General features: G+C 30.9%; 1 protein-coding gene across 1 annotated transcript; it reads left to right on the top strand.

The window, feature by feature from the left end:
* The first annotated feature begins 986 nt into the window (after positions 1-986).
* Positions 987-21,416, top strand: LOC129909530 (uncharacterized). The gene is made up of 14 exons (XM_055986604.1): positions 987-1,120; positions 1,182-1,506; positions 1,568-1,934; positions 1,998-2,333; positions 4,234-4,363; positions 4,430-4,586; positions 4,648-4,850; positions 11,124-11,225; positions 11,306-11,630; positions 19,704-20,070; positions 20,130-20,438; positions 20,695-20,824; positions 20,976-21,132; positions 21,200-21,416. The coding sequence occupies exons 1-14, from the start codon at positions 1,066-1,068 to the stop codon at positions 21,399-21,401; spliced, it is 3,165 nt and encodes a 1,054-aa protein (XP_055842579.1). The 5' UTR covers positions 987-1,065; the 3' UTR covers positions 21,402-21,416.
* The last annotated feature ends 698 nt before the right edge of the window (positions 21,417-22,114 follow it).

Below are 22,114 nucleotides of genomic sequence, written 5' to 3'. Positions count from 1 at the left end.
ATGAAAAGTAAGTGACAAATGAGTTAAAACTTTCTAGAGCTGCGTAGGTACTAAAAAACGAAAAGTAAAACGAAATTTTTCGTTCAAGATTTCGTTATGCTATTTTTGTATGGAAAATTTCGTTCCGCTTCAGCTGCGTACTAGGCTTTAATGTTCAAAACTTTTAATAAACAAAGAAATTTGAAAAAAATAATACATTAATCTCATCAGAGAGAGAAAAGTCCATTTATGATTTACCTGCTGGCTGTTAAAACCATTGATAATATCTAGTGTTTTTGTATATGATATTTTATGAAATAGTTTTTTGTATAAGGTTTAGGAAGGCTTCTACAAAATTTTTTTTGCTCGCTTACGCTCACATGTAAAAATATATAAAGAAAATGTTTTCTCGGTCTGAGCTAACCCCTCCCGAAATGAAATCCTTGCTACGGCTATGCATGTGATTATAAGTAATGATTTTTTCTTGTGTAAAACTCAATTTTTTACATTTTTCGGTCATATTTGCCTACAGTTCTTATATCTTCTAGACTAGAGGAAAAAACATAGTAAATAATGAAACCACTAATTAAATGAAATTGATGAGATTAGTGTTTACAAAAAACATTTTCTGCCAAAAGTATAGTTAACTATCTGATTTTTCCACCAAATTATAGCTTTGAGTCGGATGCATTTATTAACAAAAATATTCGCAAGTCTCCTTACTAATATGGGAAATTTCTAAACTTGGAACTCTCCACTATCTTGACAATTTTTATAAAACTATTAGAACTTCTCCCAACCTAAGACTCCCCTTAAAAAAGTATCTTCTTAAGTATACATAATTACATGATACCTCCCAGAACACTTTTCAAAACATGGTTAATAATATTTACTTAAAGTCTATCAAATGAAATTTAAAACAAACGGATTATCCCAAGTTGACGAGGTAATATTTACACATACAAATCTCAAATATTTACGAGGTTTCTAATAAACAATAGAAAACTTATTTAAACTTCAGTACAGTACTATAGCCCACTTTAATAACTCGTTGAATTTCCATCTTGAGATATCAAAACCGGCAATATGACTAAACCGGTCGATTATCGTCTTCCAATTGATCAGGCTTTAGAAGAAACAAGTAAGCTAAATTTTATTTTTTCGTCCTTTTTGAATTCTTGATGATTTATTTAATTTTCTAGAATATGGAAGGTTCAATTATTTTGTTATTGTTGTATCCGGACTGATTCTTATCAACGTTGTTGTTGAGTGTATTGGCATTAATTTCGTCCTTCCAGTGACAGACTGTGATATGGATTTGAACTATCAGAAAAAAGGAATTCTAGCAGCTGCTGGGTTTTTAGGTATCATCAGTAGTTCACATCTTTGGGGATATCTAGCCGATACTACGGGTCGAAGGAAAGTTATACGACCAACCTTAATTATCGGTTACTTATTCACAGTTGCTTCAAGCTTTTCACCAAATTTTGAAACCCTTTTGATTCTGCGATACTTAAATGGATTTGTGTTAGTATTTGATCAGGATTTTATTTGAAAATGGAAATCTATTCGTTTTTTCTATGTATAGGTTATCTGCTGGTTCAGCAGCAGTTTTTCCATATCTTGGAGAGTTTCACACGGACAGGATGAGAAATCGTGCTATCATGTCAGCTGGTTTTATTTGTGCGGCAGCATCTCTACTTTATCCCATTGTAGCCTGGGCAGTTATTAATCAATCTTGGTCATTTGATGTTCCACTTTTGGATATAGAATACAAACCCTGGCGAATGTATATCCTTGTTATCGGTCTACTGGGTTTAGTTTGTGGATTGAGTCTATTTTATATACCAGAAAGTCCGAAATATTTGATATCAATTGGTAGAGAAGAAGAAGTTATAGAAATCTTAAGAAAAATGTATTCAACAAATACTGGGAACCCAAGAGAGTCTTTTAAGGTTTGTAGTGTTTTTTTCTTTTTACTTGAATAATTCTTAACATTTTTTTATTTATAACTTCAGGTAACATCAATTTTGCCAGAAGTAAAAGAAATTCGTAAACTAAAGGTTGAAGAAGAAGAAAAAGGGTGTGCCGTAAAAGTTCTTCTACGATCAATGTGGAATCAGACAGCTCCACTTTTTATGAAGGAACACCGTCGCAATACAACAGTTATATGTTTTATAATATTTTGGATATTTTTCACTGCTCATGGACTTCTTATGTGGTTTCCATTTGTGCTTAACAAAGTTATGCAATTTACCAGTGTTAATCCGAACGCTAAACTTCAAATTTGTGAAATCTTGTACATTATGGACAGCACTGAATCAGTTGTAGTAAATTCAACAGCAGAAGTACTGGTAAGTAAGAAAAAAAATTAATTTTCGGGGGATCAGTATTTAGTAAAATGATTTATTGGTGCAGATACAAAATTAAAAGCATGTTAAGAACTATAATTGTAGGACCAATCAGTTTTCAGTGTTTATAGCGGAGCCTTGGTAGACGAAGTCCTTTACTACCTCGAAGTTACCTATAGCTTATGCTTAGCAAAAGTTATCTGAAAATTTAAAAAAAAAATCAAAAATCTCATACCAAAAGGATATTGTTTGCGTTTTCTGGACCATTTTTGAAAGCGGCTATTTTTGGCTCCAAGATTTTTCAAAATCGACTTCTTGCCCCTAAAATATTCTGGCAACACTGCTGAAAACATTTTTTCTGTTTCTTTTTACAATAAAAAAAACTATTTGTCTATTAACGAGATCTTAGAACACGAAAAACTAAAAAATATGTAAGTTTTCGATTAAAAAAAATGGCAAAGCCATTATCGGATAATAGCAAGAACTCTCAAATTTTATAAAAAAATAAAAAAATAAACAACTTTCGAAATTCAATAAACAAATATTTACCCAGTTTTGGAAATAAGCTTAATTTTATTTCAAAATTGGAGCCCTAAACTCTTTCGTGGACCTTATACAGTTTCAAGATATTTATTTTAAAATATCGCAAATTTCATCAATCAAATACTTAATATATTTTTAGTACAAATACTGCAGTTAGTGATGAATTTTGACCTTCTAAATATTCGTCCCAATATACAGGGTGTCTTAGGATGAAATAGGAAGATTTTGAGGGATGATTCTTGGGTATATTCTAAGAAAAAAATTTTTCTACAAGAACTCTCTATCTGCAAAGTTGATACCCTTTAGCGATGATTTAAGAAAACGCTTACTTTGGTATGCCTTTACACATCTTAATGTTAAAAACTCGTTTAATACTTATGATAAAAACTTCATTAATGTCTTTATTTTTAGAAGAAATGCTATTCTTTGTACCTGCATAAACTTAAACTACAAAAAGAAATTTTTAATTCGTACCCATTTTTGACTAAAGCAAAAAAACACATTTTTTAGAGATTTTACCTGGTGCAGGTTTTCCCAAATATCAAAAAATCTATAAGTTTTCTGGCAAACTTGTAAACGACATTTTTGTTCATTATTGTTTTCTTTATAAGAATAAATTTATAAAACACTATGCTTATAACAAATTTATCGAAGAAAATCGCCCCCAAAATCAAAAATTACCATGGGTAAGAAAAAAATAATTCCTGAGCAATTAAAAAAGATATTAACATTTTTTAAATGCAGGTACAAAGAATAGCATTTCTTCTAAAAATCAAGACATTAATGAAGTTTTTATCATAAGTATTAACGGAGTTATTAACATTAACATGAGCAAAGGCATATCAAAGTAAGCGTTTTCTTAAATCATCGCTAAAGGGTATCAACTTTGCAGATAGAGAGTTACTGTAGAACAATTTTTTATACAAAAGAATCATCCCTCAAAATCTTTTTATCTCATCCCGGGACACCCTGTATAGAATTTTGACTTATGAAAACAGGAATTTTTAGACAACAAAATTGAGTTCGATAAAAAATTTTGAATTAATGATGCACAAAAGTGCATTTCCTTAAAGAAAAACTCGTTATCAGCGCAATTCACGAAAAAAATATGGCAAAACTTTTAACACAAAATAAATCTTTTGAGATGAAGCTTTAAAACGCGTAGGGTCTCTACAGAGTAGACAAGGATACTCTACTATAATTCATCTCAAAGTTTTCACATTGCAGCTGCCAGACATTGGTTTTTCTTACTTATAAAGGCTTAAAAAATATTTTTTTAAATTGGCTCTACCAATTTTTTTTTATTAATCTTAAAAATATCCTCAAATATTTTTAAATTTTCCTTATTTTTCTATTTAAGGAGAGCAAATGCAACCAATCATTGGAACTTTCAACCTACCAACATACTTTGTCATTAGAGGCCATTTATTTAGCACTTTATTTGGGAGTTGGCTATTTTACCGGAAAACTAGGACGCATCAGAACTTTGTGTAAGCTAGTTTTATTTAGTGTCAATTATAATCCTTTACTTAATTTAAATCTATTTTTTTTTTTAGTTATCATTCTTATGATTTGTGGAGTTGGTGGAATCTTTTCAGCCACTGTCACTATTCCAATTGTTGCTGTTTACTCATTACAAGTATTTTTAGTTTGTGGCTTAGGCGTTACTGTCTTAAATTCAATTACTGTGGATATTTTTCCAACTCATTTGAGGTATCTTGAGAATAAGGTATTTTTCGTATAAGAACTTAATGTTATTTTTTTTTTTTTCTAGAGCTATGGCGTGTTGCGTGTCCTTGATGATTGGCAGAATAGGAAGTGTTTTTGGAACAAATTTCATTGGTTTATTGCTTGAGCACAACTGTCAGATTGGATTGTTAACAGCCAGCATTGCATTGATTTTAAATGGATTTTTAGCTTTGTTATTGCCAAAAAATATTGGTGTACAAAAGCAGAACAAACCATCTATTGAAGGATAAATAAATAGCAATAATATATTCAGAGATCCAAATTACAAAAAAAAAGCTAAAGTATTTTAAAAATAAGTTTTGTAACTAGGTACGCCTATATTAGGTGTGTATTTTACTGTATGAGTGGAATGGAATGAAATTAAATGCCGACTATGCCGAATTACATGTCGTGTTTTTTTTACAATTTGTAGATACTACTCGTATTTCGATGATCAAATTCTAAAAACTTCAACGCGTTAGAGTTATGATCCAAAACAGAATATAACCCTCTATAGCAAATCAATGGCTTCTCTGGGGGATGTCATATCGGGATTTAAGTCTCATTCGACCCAACATTCAAAAATAAGCAATTATCACTGCATAGTTTGCATCAACAAAAAATGTTAAATAAGCTATTTTATTCCACAGTTTGAAAAACTGAAAAAATCAAAAAAGAAATATTCGTAAGAATATCTTAAGATAAGATAGGTACGGTCAAACTATGCGCCAACCATATAAATTAATTTAATTTTTGTTTGAAACAAGCATTATGTACATAAGGGCGAAAAACTTTCAGAATTATCGATATCTTGGATTTAAAGGTTTCTCGGTTTTTATTGAATTCTAGAAAAAATGTGTATATGACAATGAACATAGAAAATTAATGTCGTTTTCGATTGGCTCTCCGGAAGCGTCCGGAATCATTCAGAAGCCTTCTGAAACTGTTTTATTCGAACGAAAATGACAGAAAAAACTCTTCTCAGAAGAGAAATTCTCTTCTCGATTCAAAATCAGAATCCAGTCAAGAAGCACTAATACATCAATATTCAAAAGTCAAAATAATCACTCAATCAGTTTCTTTTGTTTTGTTTTCTGAAATTATTTTTTTAATTTACTTTCAAACAAATAAGAGCATTATTATATTTATTTAAAATATTTTACCACCCATCTATCCTATTAATTTGTTGAATATTACCGTTATTGAATATTAATTTATATTATTTCGTTTGAAGGAAAAAAAAATTATTTAATGTTTGACGTTTGAAAGTTCACAATTTTATTTGTTTATTAACAAATACAGATATAAAATTTCAGAATTGAGTGACAGTGATTCAAACTGTTTTATTGGATTTCAGAATGAGTGAATCCTTGAGTGAAACCAATCGAAAACGACATAAATTTCTTATAACTTATGTCAAAATATTATGAAGTTACCTATGTTATGAAAGGTTTATATATCTTAAAATTCTCTACATTTTTGTCATACAAAAAATATGAACAAACACTGATTTTAACCATATTTCAGTTTGAATAAGAAAAAAATCAACTTCAATGTTGAATTTTTTTCGGCATAAGTAGGTTCATTAAATTTGATTAAACTAAACAAACAAAAGCTTAAAATGGCGAAAGGCAACCGGAAATGCTAAAAAGCAGATATTTTAAAAGATGACGTTTATTTCACAAGACAATATTCATGATTTTTATGTTTGTTAACAAACAAACAAAAAAATGTAAGACAAAAATGTAGAGAATTTTAAGCTTCAACTCGTCGCCGTAAAGCAAAATTGTTCTAAGTCACAAAAAGCAAATTTTACAGGGGACGATTTTTAAGTTTCAAATTGGTTTAAAGCGACAATTTTCTGCTAGTTTGCCATTCAAGTTATGTTTTTTATAAAGTTTGTTCTTTTCTAGTAGGTGCATACTATTTTTAAATATTTTTAAAAACTAAAAACCCAAAATTGGACATAGAACAATTCCTATACAAGTACGTTTTTTCCTTAAATAAAAAGTGGACTTAGAACAAAATATGATCATGATGGGACTTAGAACAATCAAGAATACTCGGGCTAATTTTCAAAAAGCTACTTCCCTGTTTTTATTGCTCTATGTCCCATTAAGTTATGTTAACTGCGGAATGAAATTTTTTTTGACAAAAACGGTTTTAAAATTCGGAAAGAGCACCCTCAAATTAGTAAAACTGCATCATTAACTCATTTTCGGTAAAAAGTGGATTTAGAACACTACTGCTTTACGCCGACGATATTTTTCGATGCATATTTTTTCTAATATTTTGATAACAATTGTGCTAATTTATCATAAGTAAATACTAAATTTTTTTCAACTTTGTTGGTCTTTAATGTTCTTTATATCAATAATATCGAAAAATGTCCTTACGCATAGAACAGGAATTCTAACTTACTGCATTTACTGTATACAAATTTTTTCTAGAACCAACTTTTTTGTTGGTTGATATCTGTCAAAATCTAAAATACAAAATAACCACCAAAAGGTATATAGTGGAGTAAAATTAGATTTATATCTCGGAATCCAGGGAAAGTCGATGAATCTGTAAAACTAGTATAGTTCTGCTAGTCAAATAAGAAAGTTAAAAAAAAATTTCACCGCTCTCGATTACAACCATTTTTAAGGACCGTTTGCGGAAATATATGTCATTCCGTATGAAGTCGTTCTGTCCCATTTAAGATTTTGCTAAAACTTTGTAGGTATGTTCTCTAGGACTGTAAGGAAGCAAATCCATGATGATTCAATTTTAAGTTGCGTGGTTTCTTCGCTATCCGCATTCGAACTTTTGCAAAACGTTTTTATGTTATTATAGTTTTGCGTCTATTAAAGATATCTTTTTGTTTGAAACGGCATTTTAAAGCTTAAGAATAGTAATTTGTTGAAAGATATCTATATTTAATATTTGGTAAGTATAAGCCTCCTATATACATATTAAAGTCAAGGTTCTGGAGCCAGTCAAAAACCATGAAAAATCAGCAAAATTACCTATTTTTCAAAAATTGTTTTTAATTCAGGGATATTATTAGTACCTATGTAATTTTTTAATAATTCATTCAAAAATTAATATTCTTAAGCTTTCCCTCGATTCCGATCATAGAGGAAGGAATACCTTTCCTCTTTCCTCTATGATTCCGATTTTCAAATTGTAGATATGCTTAATTTTACTCCACTAATTCATTATGAGTGCGAAAAGTATGAGAAAAGAATAAAATACACTACTAGTTCGTTAGTTTGTAGTATGCTCGTATGGTAAAAGTTGATCACGATATTCAAACTTTTAATAAAACATCTTGTTTGTAAATCCTTTGAGAAGTTAACGAGAAAAATCAATAAAGGGATCTATGATGGATATCGTTAATAACATTAAAAATACTTTAAATTCAAAAGTACGACTTATGTATTTGCGATTTGGTGACGGAATAGTTTTATGGCTATCATAATTTTCTCTTAGGGACGCACCAAAAACCCTTAACTACCAAGTTTGACGGCAATTACTGGGCGTTTTAATTCCCGGAGAGTTAATGAACATGAGTTTACCAATTCATGTGAGTAGGTTAAAAGTTAAACCTAAATGTTTGTTTCAAATTTTCTCGCCAAATTCAGCAGTAAACTTTGCTCAAAATCAACTATATTTATCAAACCATTAAGTAACAAATATGATTTTAATCCATATTATTATATTTATACATGATATATATTTATACATGATATCCTCCTAAAATTAATTTACCAATTCATTCAAATGTATTACTCGAATTTCTTGCTTCCATAAATTTATTATGTATTATTATTATGAAAATTCTAAAATGAAACTTAATATCATTTATTTTTATTGTTAATGAATTGTAATGGATGATTACATTTTATGTAACTTAATATAGTATCGATTGTTTCTATTAAAAAAAAAACAATCCAGCAGTTCTTATACTCTTGATGCAGAGGTAACTGTTATTTTAAATTATTAAAAATCATTCAGTTAAATTAGAAATCTTGAACAATAAACACGTAGTGGAAATATTTCTTTAAAAAATATTACTTTCGTATTTGTAACATTAAGAAAAATAAAAAAAAAAGTAGCTATATCTTAAAATAAGAATTATACTTAATTTTGGGATATTGAAAATTAGTATCGTTAGTTAACTACATTATATGGAATATCCAAAAAATACTAACATCCTGTCTCTATGTTTCAATGTGATTTTATATTTTTTTTACAAAAAGTTTAACAAATTCAGATCCCAAATTGTGGTTATATTTTACTGAAATAGTTTTTTAAATTTAAATAAGTGTGTACAAAAAACAGATATATTTTATATGTTGGATCGTTCCAGAAGTTCTATCAATTTTTAGACATAAAGCCTTGTAAGCAGCTGAAACGAGAAAAAAAATCAAAGTCTCCATAGCCACAGTGAAAATGCTTCCGAAAAAAGATCATCGAGTACATACCTATTCTGCCAATATTCATAGTTGTTGTTTAACTTAAACTAGAGTTTATGCAATGCAATTCAAATATAAACTAGTGTCTATGAATTCATCCCATTTTTTAAACAAAAAAAAAGTTAAAATAAGAATTAAAAAACCTTAAACAAAACTCTTGTGAATCAAGATCAGTGACCAGATGAGGAGCTCTATTCTGTAACATTTATCACTGGCGATTAAATTTTTTGAATTGCTATCCAATTTATTCCATAAATTAAGCAGAATTTTGTTCATGTTCAGAATTATTTATGAATTAAGAAATTATGGTTTTGAACGAAAATCCTTTTATTTTAATGGGATAAAAATCCATTTTTTAGTCATTGCTTATCGCCAGTGATAAAATTACAAAACAAGGTCCAGAACAATTATGAGTGACAAAATATGAGTAAAATTTCTCCAAAAATCTAGTACAAGTAAGACTCGTTTGTCAATATACTTAGGTACTTTGAAACTAAAAGAACAACCAAATTGTTCGCTTATGATTTCGTTGTAGTGTTTTTGTAAGGAACAGATACAGATATTTAACAAAATTTAAATTAACTAAGCACGGGTAATTTTATGAAGGTGACAGTTATATATTCTTATTGGTGTATAAATGTATAATAGGTATTGTGCTGGAACTATTTCCATATACGAGTTGCAAACTACCCCAGAGAACTTAGAAAAAAAGTGTACCTACTTCTATCAGTCAGTAGTTGGCTAGACCGTAAAATCGTACTCCTTGTGATGATTATTTGTATTGTTGGTATAGTACTCCATTTACAAATAATTTTGAGTTTCATTAAAGTTAAATAAAAAGTCTGTATCGCCAGATGAAATTTCATATTGCCCAATTGGCGATAAATCTCCACTTCTGAGGAGAACCCTGATTAGTATGCCAAACATTTTTGAATTATTTAAAGTTCTTGTTTTTAAGCATTCCGAAATTATTTTTAAACTTAGTGGAATGTATCAATTTATGTAACACAAAAGAACAGCGAAAGAAAAGTCCATATATGCCTAAATCGGAAGTCAAATGAATTTTAAATCAATCTTTTGCCAAGTATCTACATTTTCATATTTATTTACTATTCAAAAAGCGATCAAGTGGCATTGGGTTTATACAAAGTTCATAGTCATGCAGATTTCTAAATTAAAATGTTTTTGGTATTCTGGGAATCCATACTTCTCAGACATACTTCAACCCAGTTGCTAGTTGAGCTAAAGATACGATGCAATTATTGTTTAACTTTCAGATTATGAATACAAGCTTGAAAAACAAAACTGTACAGAAAATGTCGCTATGAGTCTAATATAACATCTGTTCAAGAAAAAGTAAACAGAAATAAGATCATGTGACTTCTAATACGTTTTCGAGGTACCTTTAAAGGGTAAACTTTATTTGCTGATCTTTTGTGTGACAACATAAATATAGACTGCAAATATTTGAATCACAAATATTGTTTAAAATTTATTCCAATTTGTAAAGAAGTAATTTTTGTAGGAGTGATGTAAATTTAATAGTTCTTTGTATGTACTTTGTTATGATCAAAAATTAATTCTTCAGAAAAATGTATTTTTGTATCAATTGCGTCAGACGATTTTATACCAAAATGTACCTACTGTACATTATGTTCCATACATTGTGTGTGAATAATTCTATCGATTTAAGAAAAATATTTACCTACTAATTTTATTTATTTTTTTCTTTTTTCTTTTTTTCTTTAAATTTAGCTTGTTTCGCCGATTTCCTGTTAGACCTTTAGAATAGCACGCTTTATAAATTTAGAGGAGCGTAAACATAAGCTCGGTATTGTGTATTGATAATCGATTTATCAAATTTCCCAAGCAGTTGATAAAATATTTACTGACTTTTTCTGAATGTCAAAAATAATGTTGGAAACTGTGACAAGAGAAAATAAGATAAAATAAATAAAGACTTATGCATGTTCGTAAAAGCTTTGTAAGATCAATAGGCAATCCAGCTTATAAGTCTTGAGATAACCAAAGAAATTTTTATTCGTTCGCTGACATTTTTTCAAACAAGTAATAAACTACATAATTCATTGTTTAAAAAAAAAAATGGGTGATACCAAAAACATAAATCGAGTTTCGATTGACGAGGCTTTAGAGGAGACAAGTTAGTAAAAAAATAAATTAAATTTGGAAAAGATAAACATTCTTTAAAATACGTTTCTGCCTACTTTGATTTTTTTACAGAATTTGGAAAGTTCAACTATTTCGTGACGTTAATATCAGGCTTTGTAATAGTAAATGTATCTCTTGAATTAGTTGGTATCGGTTTCGTTTTACCAATAATTGATTGTGATATGGATTTATCCTTCGGAGAGAAAGGAATTCTTGGTGCTGTTGGATTTTTGGGCATCATATCGAGCTCACATATTTGGGGATTTTTAGCAGACACAATTGGCCGAAGAAAAGTTGTTAGACCAACGCTTATAGCTTGTTATATTTCCTCAGTGATTTCGAGCTTCTCACCAAACTATACAACTCTAATTTTTCTTCGATATGTCAATGGATTCTTGTGAGTATAATATCTAGTAAATGTATCAACTATATATGTGCCCCTATATACCTCTAAGCAATCACTAATGTTTTCATACGAAATTTCGACTGTTTCGAACCGAGTGACATTTTTTTTAGTTTGTTTCAATTAAATTTTTTACAAGTTCATAGTGCCCCGATTTCTTGAAAAACTTCAAAAAAACAAAAACGCGGTTTTAAAAATAATGCAAATCTCTTCACTTCAAAGTGTTTTCTTTTTAATGTGTTAAACGAATTTTTTTGTATTTTACAAAAATATTTGTTTACCATATTATGTTTTTTTTTAATGGAAAGTGCGTAAAGAGCTACAAAGATACTAGGTTTGTTCCAGACTTTTTGTGCACTAAATTCGGCAGTCTGTCAAATTAATGAGAGTTGGGAGAGAATTCTCTCAGAAGGAAATAAAACTACGAAAGACTGCCAAAAAGTCTGAAACAAGTTGAACACCATTATACAACACAATTTCATATTTTATGCTTTATTCGATAGACATTAACACTTTTTTAATGCAAACACACGTAAACGCGATTCAATTTAAAAAAAATCACTACAATTTGATTTGTTTTCTTCTCAATTTATTTGTTTGACACACGTCAACTTTTCATTTGACAGAACTCATATTTCTGCCGGAAGAAATTCTCTGGGCTAAATTTGTCAGGGTGGGAAAATGTTTTACTCTCTCGTGAGCGCTCTCTTCTACACAATTTTTGAAGTTGGGAACAGACTCTGACCAAAAATAACCAAAAATTACTAAATTCGGCAGTTGCCAACTGAGTGTGGAACGGACCTACTATGTTTGTATTAAATCTGAAGTTAAGTCAATTTTCGGTCTATCAAGCTGTAATTCAATTCAATTCAATTTAAGTTTATTGAGACTTTCTTTTTTTTTTAACATTTGATTTATAAAAGTAGTAAAACTTATACTAGGTTTTGTTGCTGACTTTGAATTGGTCTAGCTCATACATACAAATTTTTATAAAAAGATTTACATTATCTTTTGAAAAAATAGTAAATAACTTGACTAGTTACATATGTGTTTAAGTGTTGCTCAGGGCACTTTTCAGAATGTACATATTGTGATTGAGTACTTAAAACTAGATAAAAAAAAAATTAACAAATTAACAAGAGGCAGATATCGACTCGTGCCAAAAAGGACACAAAAGTCCCCTCATTGACACGAGTCGATAAATGCATCATACCACAAAAGGTATTACATAAGTTTTTCATTATACATGGTATAGAGTTTAGTTTCATAAAATTTGTACATTGTTCATTTAGAGCCGATTTTTCCATCTTCTAATAAACAGCCAGTTAACTGTTCGACGAATAAATTTATTAGGCTTATAAACAATCGGATAACAACATTGAATTTTTCAATCAAAAATAATTTATTCTACAGAATAACAAAAAAAAATTGTCAAATTCAATAATATTCAAAACTAAACGTCTTTTTTATTTATAATTGTTTTTGTTTTCTTGTGTTCCTCTGTATTCTTTGTCACAATTATTTCAAAGCAGCTTTGACAATTGACACAGTATTTTTATTGATATTATTCCTTAGAATAATTTTTATTCGTCTCTGAAAGAAGCAGATAGTTTTATTCATAGGAATAAGCTATATCTGCCTGTTGAAAAAATGATTTTTTCTCTATCAGGAGAATAAGTACTAACTGACTGTTTAACTGACTGTTGAAAAATTGGCCCTTAGTTAAATAAAGCAAATAATTTAGAATTTTCATAAAGTTTAAAATTTGTACATTATTTAGAAAAAATTTTTGAGATCTGGAATTGTTCAAGTGTGTTAACATTTTAATTTAAAAAAAAAAGCCACAAAAAGTGTTTGAATGAGTTGAGTTCCATCTATTAGCCTCTATATACATTTGGATTGCCCCTCCCATAGAAGTCAGAGAGGAATTCGTTGTCTTGAAGTTGAAATAATTGGGAAGACGAGGGGTTCGCCAAGCTAATTGGAGATGCATAATACCTATCTTCAATGGCAAATTCAATATTAGCTGTATATACATTTCTAATCAGGGGGTTGTCATGATAACTAAAAGAACGAATTCTTTTCGTAACCAGGTCGAAAAGGTATGAGAGTAAAGGTATCGTATTTGACTCGTAATATATGATAGCATTTTTATACCATTTTCCACCTGGTCGTCTATGTTTGTTTATACAGAATCTTAAGACATATCTTTCGAATATTTGAAGTTCTTTAGCTACAGTTGGAGACATTTTAAACCATGAAATGAAGCCGTATGAGAGGATAGGTCTGATAAGTGTTTTATATAGGAGGAGTTTGGTGCTTTTGTCCACAAAGGAAGATCTGAAGAGAAATTTAAGCTGGGCTGCTGCAGCTTTACTTTTATTAAGAGCAATACGAGCGTGGGGGTTCATTCTTAGTCTCTCATGGAAGTTAATTCCAAGATATTTTATCTGTTTTTTAAGTGGGATCAGATTTCCATTAATAAAAAGTTTGAGTTGCTTGCTTTCTCTCACTGCTAAGTGATGACCACGAGGGGAAGCGTTTCTAAAACAAATCAACTCGCTTTTTTGATAATTGATGGATATGCCCCAGTGGTTAAAGTAGTCGACAAGTCTTTCGACATGACTTTTAATAAAATTTAAGGCATCGTGAGGTCTTTCAGAAGAGGCAAAAATAACCGTATCGTCTGCGTATTGTATGCTTTGTGAATGTCCGAGTGAAGAGGGTAAATCATGAATGAAGATATTGTATAAAAAGGGGCCCAAGAAGGAACCTTGAGGGATCCCGGCGAAAATTTGAATAGCTTCTGAAAAGGTCGAACCAATTTTGACTTTAAAAGATCTGTTTGATAGGAAATTAGAAATGATTTTTATTGAGTTAGTTGGAAAATTCAGGGAAATCATTTTGGAAATAAGGCCATCATGCCACACTGAATCGAATGCTTTTTTTAAGTCCAATGAGCAAGTGACAGTGCACTCTCTTTTTCGAAGGTTTTCAAGTATTATATTTTCGAGGTACATGATGGCGTGTTCCGTAGAGTGAAATTTCTTAAACCCAAATTGGGTGTTTGGAATGATGTTATTATCTTGGCAAAAGGTTTCGATTTGTCTGTATATAGCTCTCTCAAGAATTTTCCCTAAGTTGGAAAGAAGTGAAATTAGTCTAAAATTTTCAATTTCATTGGAAGAACCTTTTTTCTTGATTGGCAGAAGGATAGCCTCTTTCCACATATTTGGGAAGTAGAAATTATTTAGGCAATTGTTAATGATAATAGTCAAAAATTTTAAAATTGAATTACAACATTTTTTTAAAAAGAAATTTGAAATTTTGTCAGGACCAGAAGATTTTTTATTGTTTAAACTCATGATTGTTGATTTGATAAAGTCAGTAGAAACAAATTCACTGGAAGATTGAAGATCAGACTTGTTAGTTATTGAAAAGAAAGAGATGGTTGGATTATTATTCCAAGCTAAAAATGCATTTTTTGAAGTAGCTATTTCAACAGCAGTGACCGGATTGATACGAAGATTTTGATTTGAATACAGATCAGTGAAAAAATTTTGAAAAGCGATTACTTTTTCGGAATCAGTGGAAAGAGTGCTGTTTCTGAATACAATTGGAATTTCAGATGGATTAGATTTATTTTTACGGCCAGTTATTTGATTTATTTCTTTAAAAACCATAGGTGAGGGTTTAAGGTTTCGAAGTCTGGTTTTAAGGTTTACGTTGAGTCAATTCGAATTTTATCTTTAATGATTTTACTTAAGCATGAAATACGAGCAGAGAGTTCTAGGTAGTTAGAGTTTAAACGGTTTCCATTGCTATGGAAAATGCGTTTCAACTGCCTTTTCCAAATCTTTCTAGTTTTCATAAAGTTTAAGGTGTCTGAACTAATGTTTTTGTAAGAGCTTCTGATTTTTTGAATAGAAGAGTGGTTAATCATACAGGTGTTAAGGGCGTTTGTGAGAAACTCAATTTGATTATCTATTTCAAAATTTGAGAGATTAACGTCATTTGGGATGGAATGACTATTGGTAATAGTTACTAATTCTCTATTACAGTGGTTCCAATTAGTGTTTTTAAATGAAATAGGGTGCTCTTGTATATCAGGAATGGGGTTGAAATTGATGATGTTTAAAGCTAAAAGAACCGAAAAGTGATCAGAGATGGCGTCTAGAGTGACGCAAGAATAATTTTGTTGCTGGACAGAGCTAGAAGTAAGACTTGGAGAGGTTAAAAAAAAATCAATATGTGATGATGACCTTGGAAAAGTTGGTTCGCCCGGCGAAGTGATGTCTGTGCGAAAGAGGTTATTCTGATACCAATCAAAGAGGTTGTGGCCGTTTACGTTGGTGACATTATCTCCCCAAAAAGGGTGACGGGAATTAAAGTCACCACCAATAATAAAGTGACTGTAACCTGTTAACGCATCAAACAGATCATCCAGGGCTTGTTGTAAACATTGCCCAGAACTACCTGGAATATAAATCGAAACTAAAGCAATTTTATCTAACTGACCATGGGAATCATAAGATTGAATGCTAATAATTGTGGCTGAAATAACATTATTGTTAAAGGGTATGATTGAGTGTTGAATTGAGTCTTTAATTAAAACTCCAGTCCCAACACCTGAATCATTTCTAATGAATTTATAGTTATCAAAATATCTTCTATGAAAAGTTTTTAAATGAGTTTCTTGTATAAGAACCACAGTGGGTCTAATGTCTTCAATTAGAAGGCGCAGGTCGGAACATTTTTCTGTAGAGATTAGCGAGTTAATGTTGATAGAGAGGGCTTTCATGTTCATGGTGAAAGAGAGGCAATGAAACCGAGATACGCCCCCGGTTTGTCTTGTTAATTGAGTTGTTTATACTCTGGCCAAAAGGATTTAACCTTACCAATCAGAATGTTAATAGGGACACCGAAAAGTTTGATTGATTCGTTTAAGAAGTCCCCAAAAATAGAGGATTCTCCAACACCAGCAGAAGATTTACGAGGCAAAGATATTCTAGGCTGAAGAACTTTTTTTGCTGTAGCAGCATATGAGTTGTTTGATGTAATAAAAGGTGTTGCTGAAGAGTTAACTTCAGCGAAACGTGTAATTTTTATAGTATTACTAGATTCAGCTTTAATTTCTTGATTTTTAATATGTAGTAATCTTTTCGGACACTGGCTAAAGCTAGCTGGGTGACCTGCTTGCTCACAGTTAATACAGAAGACATGTGAGGGAGAACCATCATCATTTGCTTTATTTGTGCAATCTTCGGTTTGATTAGCTTCGTGATTTTTCCCACATTTAACGCAACGAGACTCGTAGGCACAGTATCTGCTACCATGTCCGAATCTTTGACAATTAAAGCATTGAATCGGGCCCTCCCTTTTAATAGAGTCCCACCAAATTCTGTGGTGTAAAACAATTTTGATTTTTCTGAGTTTAACGATGTCTTCATTGCTGTTAACTGTACATAGGAAAATATCTAAGTCATATTTATTATCTTTCGACCACTTGGTGGTGAAGGGTTTAATTTGAATAATATTTAGTGAATTGTCTATTCTAAGTAATTCCTCTCTGACATCTGAAGGAGGGAAACAACCTGCAAGGCCTTTGAGAAGAATGGGTGGATTACGTAAGGATTTGGGAGTGAAGGAGTGGCCTTCCACATTTTTTGACTTTTTAAAATTGTTAAAAAGGACGGAATGTAAATCAGGGTTTTTGACACGGACTTGAACTCTACCATACCCGTCAGTTCTTAATACTACTTTATTATTATTAATTTCACTAGCAAAATCGGATAAAATAAAGTTACGTATAACACTAGATTTTAAACCTGTGATGTAGATGTAGGGGCACCATTTTTGATTTTCAACTACGGCTGCGGGTTGGGCATCTTGACTGCTGGTCTGCTCTTCAGTCTCCATGTTACTATTGTCTTGATCTTGAAGAATCTTATATCTGTTGCTGTTGTTTATAATGTTGTCTCGTTCTTGATTCAAGTTCAATCGGTTATTCATCATGTTGTCTTTTGCGTTCATTGGTTTTTTAGAAGAGGATGGCGAGTTGTTTGCACCAGCTCTCTTTCTCCTTTCTAATACTTTGATGAAACAGTTGCTGTCATTTTGTAATATTTGTTGTTGTTTGCTTGATGACGCTGCTAAATTTGAGTCGGTTGAAATGGCTTTAGGGACGCCATTTGTAAAATCTCCAGAGACGCCATTTGTACTGTCTCCGTGGACGCCATTGTTATTATTGCTATTCAGAAATTCATCTGAGACTCCATTATTTTGCGACATCTCTGCACACATTTTATCAACATTTTCGTAAATCTTGGAATAGTCGCTATTGTTTAATAGCTTTGAAGGCACATTTATTTGTTGATTATTGTCAATATTATGAATATCTATCAAGCTGTATAATCAGCCCTATCGGCAATACTTTTTCCCTGGAAAAATTTCTCTAGTTCGAAAAATCGGTATCGGCAATAATTTTTGAATGGAAAAACTTCCTAGGAGAGATTTCCCCTATAAAAATACCTATCGGCAATGAAGTTTCTCCCCCGAAGTATTTCTGTCTTTGTTTTGATAGGGAACAGATATTTTGAAGCAAAAATGTAAGTTTTTTTATTCAGAATATTAAATAAAATGTGAAAAAAACGTTAAAACAAAGCATGGAAATGGAGAAGGCCCATTCCAATAGTATAAATTTGCTGCTATCAAATTATGTGGAATGGTTCATTCTGTAGAATTCTCGATTTGGGTTGTCTTCGTGGTAAAAAGGAAAATAGTAAACCAAGAAAATTTTTGTGGCCGAAGACTCCAGGCAAATTAAATACTACCATAAGTGGATCTTTCAGTCATATCCTAACACACAAAAAATTATAATCTCATGTCATGAAAGAAAACTAAACCGGGAACTTTGTGATAAAAGAAATAAAATTAACTTGATGAATAAACAGCAAATAATCAACATCAACGAAATAAATTATAAATATTGCACTATTTGACATTTTTTTTTTACTTTGTGAACCGAGCACAACCAAAATTAGAGTTGTCAAAATGTTCGAAGAAATATCTTCGAAGGTTTTTTTTTTGTTAAGTTGGCTGTATTTCTTTCCCGAAAACGAAATTCCGATGGAGATTCCCGATAAGGAGAAAAATTCCCGGGAGAGAAAACCTTCTCCCGGGGAAGTTTCTCACCTGAGATTGCCGATAGTGCTGAATGTGATAAATTTGATTGGTGTCGAAGTGAGGAAAAATTAAATCAAGAAATGTCAGGATTTGTTCCAAAAATGAACTGGAAAACACAATCTTGCCCATGTTAATTTAATGGGAAATTAAAATTTCCATGCGGCAGTTCTTAAATGTTAATATCAAGGGCTGTTAATTTCACAGGATTGTTTTTCATCATTTCCAAAAATACTTCCCATATAATTTTGAACCAAACTAATTTTTTTTTAAATCAGTCTAGTGCATAGTTTCTAATTTTGCGTTCGAACTAAAAAATGTCTCCAAATTTTTTTTAAAATGGATCTTCAATTGGATTACAATCCTGGAAAAATATACGGGCTACTCCAAAAATATTTAGTTTTTGGGCTTTTCAAAACAAGTAACTGGACTTGAATTGTCTCATTTCCTTGCTGAAAGTTCCCTTTGAGCTACTGCCGTTGGGCAACCTCAGGAAAAAAGTCATTGGCGCAAAATTTTAAAGGCTAAAGCGTTTAAAATTTTGTTATAGCGTTTAAAATTTTGCGCTATTGAAACGTAACTTCAATTCCAATATTGAACGATAGGTTTTTGGGTATATTTGTGAAAAAATGTACTTATCCTATAACCTATACATACAAAATTTAAAAAATTAATGTAGATACTCTTATCGCCCCTATCTTGCCTCAAATATCTCGGAAACCATTGACGGTAGAGAATTGAACTCATTAAAACTTGATCACCTAAAACATACAAAAATTTTATCTTTGACTGAAACCAGTCTGACGTTGGCATTGCCATCACTCTCTACCGTTTATTCATTAATTTATTATTTATTTTAAGTAAATTAATCATTTATTTTCATAGATTGTCAGCTGGATCTGCTACAATATATGCTTACCTTGGCGAATTCCATTGTGATAAGACAAGAAATCGAGCTATTATGGCAGCTGGATTCATTTCGGCTGCGTGTGCATTGGGTTTTCCATTTGTTGCTTGGGCAGTTATTAATCAAACATGGTCTTTTGAAATAGCATTTTTGCATATTATCTACAAACCATGGCGATTATATTTCGTAGTTATCGGATTACTTGGATTAGTATGCGGTATAAGTATGTTCTATTTGCCCGAGAGTCCAAAATACTTACTCTCTATTGGAAAAGAAAGTGAAGCTATAAAAGTATTAAAAAGGATCTATTCAATAAACACCGGAAATCCAAGAGATAGTTTCAAAGTAAAAATACATTACCATATCAATTTTCATATCCAATAACGATTTAATTTTTCTTCAAGATAAATGGGATTTTACCAGATACAACTGAAAATTGCAATAAAATAGTTGACAATGCAAGTAAGGGATCGGTTTTGAAAAAACTAATCAGGTCCATGTGGAATCAAACGGCTCCGCTGTTTATGCGTGAATATCGTCGGAATACAGCACTTACATGTACAATACAATTTTGGATATTTTTCACTTATCACGGACTATATGTTTGGTTTCCACATATGCTTAATAGCGTTATGCAATTTACACAAAACAATCCAGATACTAATTTGGAAATGTGTGAAATCTTAGGCATAATGCAAAGCACAAAGGAAACTGTACGTAAATTAATATTAGATGAACATAATCTAATCAGCCCTATTGTGAGCTTCATACGTTTAAATTTTCACAATTTTAAAAGCCATTTTCACTCCGAAGGTTCAGAATAAGGAGAATTTCTCGAGCATTAAAACAGGGAAGAAGTGAAATGCAATTTTTTCGGGTGGAATTTGTCAGGTGGAACTCACAATAGGATTGATTATAATGGAAACAGTTTATGAAATGGTGTAAGAACATAAAATATCTTTTTTTCAGGAAAGGGTATGCAATCAAGTTCTAGAACTATCAACCTACCATCATACATTTTCACTGGAAGTTATTTTCGTAACACTATTTTTGGGAATCGGATATTTCACTGGAAAAGTTGGTCGAAGACCAAGTTTGTGTAAGTATATCTATCTCAAATAAATTGTAAAAGAAAAAAACAATTAAAGTGCTCACTTACCAACATAGAAAAGTGTTAAAAAAAAGTGTAAACTAAAGTATTTTCAGGCTCTAGAACGGCTGTTTCTAAATACGATTATTTTTTGTTTCAGTTCTAATTCTTCTTTTATGCGGCTTTTGTGGAGTTTTATGTGCCACTGTGACCATTCCAATTGTAGCAGTATATTCCTTGCAAGTTTGGCTTGTATGTGGTTTAGGAGCTACAGTGCTCAGCTCAATTACAGTGGATATTTTTCCAACACATTTGAGGTAAATAAAATTTGTATAAAAGAAGTTTAATGCAAATTTATCTTATTAACTTAATTCTAATTTTCAGAGCGATGGCAATTTGTATATCATTAATGTGTGGAAGAATCGGAAGTGTTTCTGGCACAAATGTAGTTGGAGCATTATTGGAGAATCATTGTAAGACGGGACTGCTGATTGCAGGTATATTCTTAATGCTCAGTGGAGTTTTGGCATTCCTTCTTCCGAGATCTTCTAAGAAAACAAAGACTATAAATGATAATGGAGCGTGAAACAAAAACCCTACGCATATAGAAAATTTGTAATTATAAGGGATGGTATTAATCTATTTGAATGATGTTATGTGTATGAATTGGCTGATTGTTGTATAATTTTTTAATCTAAGAATTAATATTCTTTCTAAGTGTGAATGTATTTGAAATTTGCCTACATTAGGTATTTATACTTTTTTTTGTATTTTAAATTGTATTTAAATTAAAGTTTTTTTAAAATTATGCATTTGTTTTTCTTTTGCGGTTTTTATGTAGAAAATGTATAACTTAACTATAGTATGATTTGGATAGGCAAGTGCAATTGCGTTGATCTGGCGAGACTATGGGTTAATACAAATTTGTTTATCTTAATAAAGCGAGACATCACAAAACGCCCAAGACCAAAGCTCAAAACAAGTTTGAGTTCACAGTGGCAAAGCCTTTGCATTTAGGTAAAAAAATTAAAATTTGATTTTATTCATATTATTTTCAGAAAAAAAAAATACATTTTAAAAAATTTCCTCCAAATTCATCGAGTGAGACGACATGTCTCATGAGAGATGTATCACTGGTTCTCTTTACTTGTTGTTGGTGGCTGTGTCATAATGTACATAATTGTCAATATCAATACTATTACAGCTTTAGGGATGCATTTTCTATTTAGAGTCCTACACAAGAATATCATGGAATACGCATGATAATAAAACAATAAAATATTTTTAACCCATGCAATA

Source organism: Episyrphus balteatus, chromosome 2, assembly GCF_945859705.1.
Source record: "Episyrphus balteatus chromosome 2, idEpiBalt1.1, whole genome shotgun sequence".
Lineage (NCBI taxonomy): Eukaryota > Metazoa > Arthropoda > Insecta > Diptera > Syrphidae > Episyrphus > Episyrphus balteatus.
This window is presented reverse-complemented; position numbering and strand designations above follow the sequence as displayed.

Bases quoted from the DNA above. Each gene is read 5' to 3' on its own strand.
- LOC129909530 (XM_055986604.1), top strand. From the start codon at position 1,066: ATGACTAAACCGGTCGATTATCGTCTTCCAATTGATCAGGCTTTAGAA. The intron at 2,334-4,233 runs GTAAGTAAGAAA...TTTCTATTTAAG, and splicing joins ATTCAACAGCAGAAGTACTG to GAGAGCAAATGCAACCAATC. The intron at 11,226-11,305 runs GTTAGTAAAAAA...ATTTTTTTACAG, and splicing joins CGAGGCTTTAGAGGAGACAA to AATTTGGAAAGTTCAACTAT.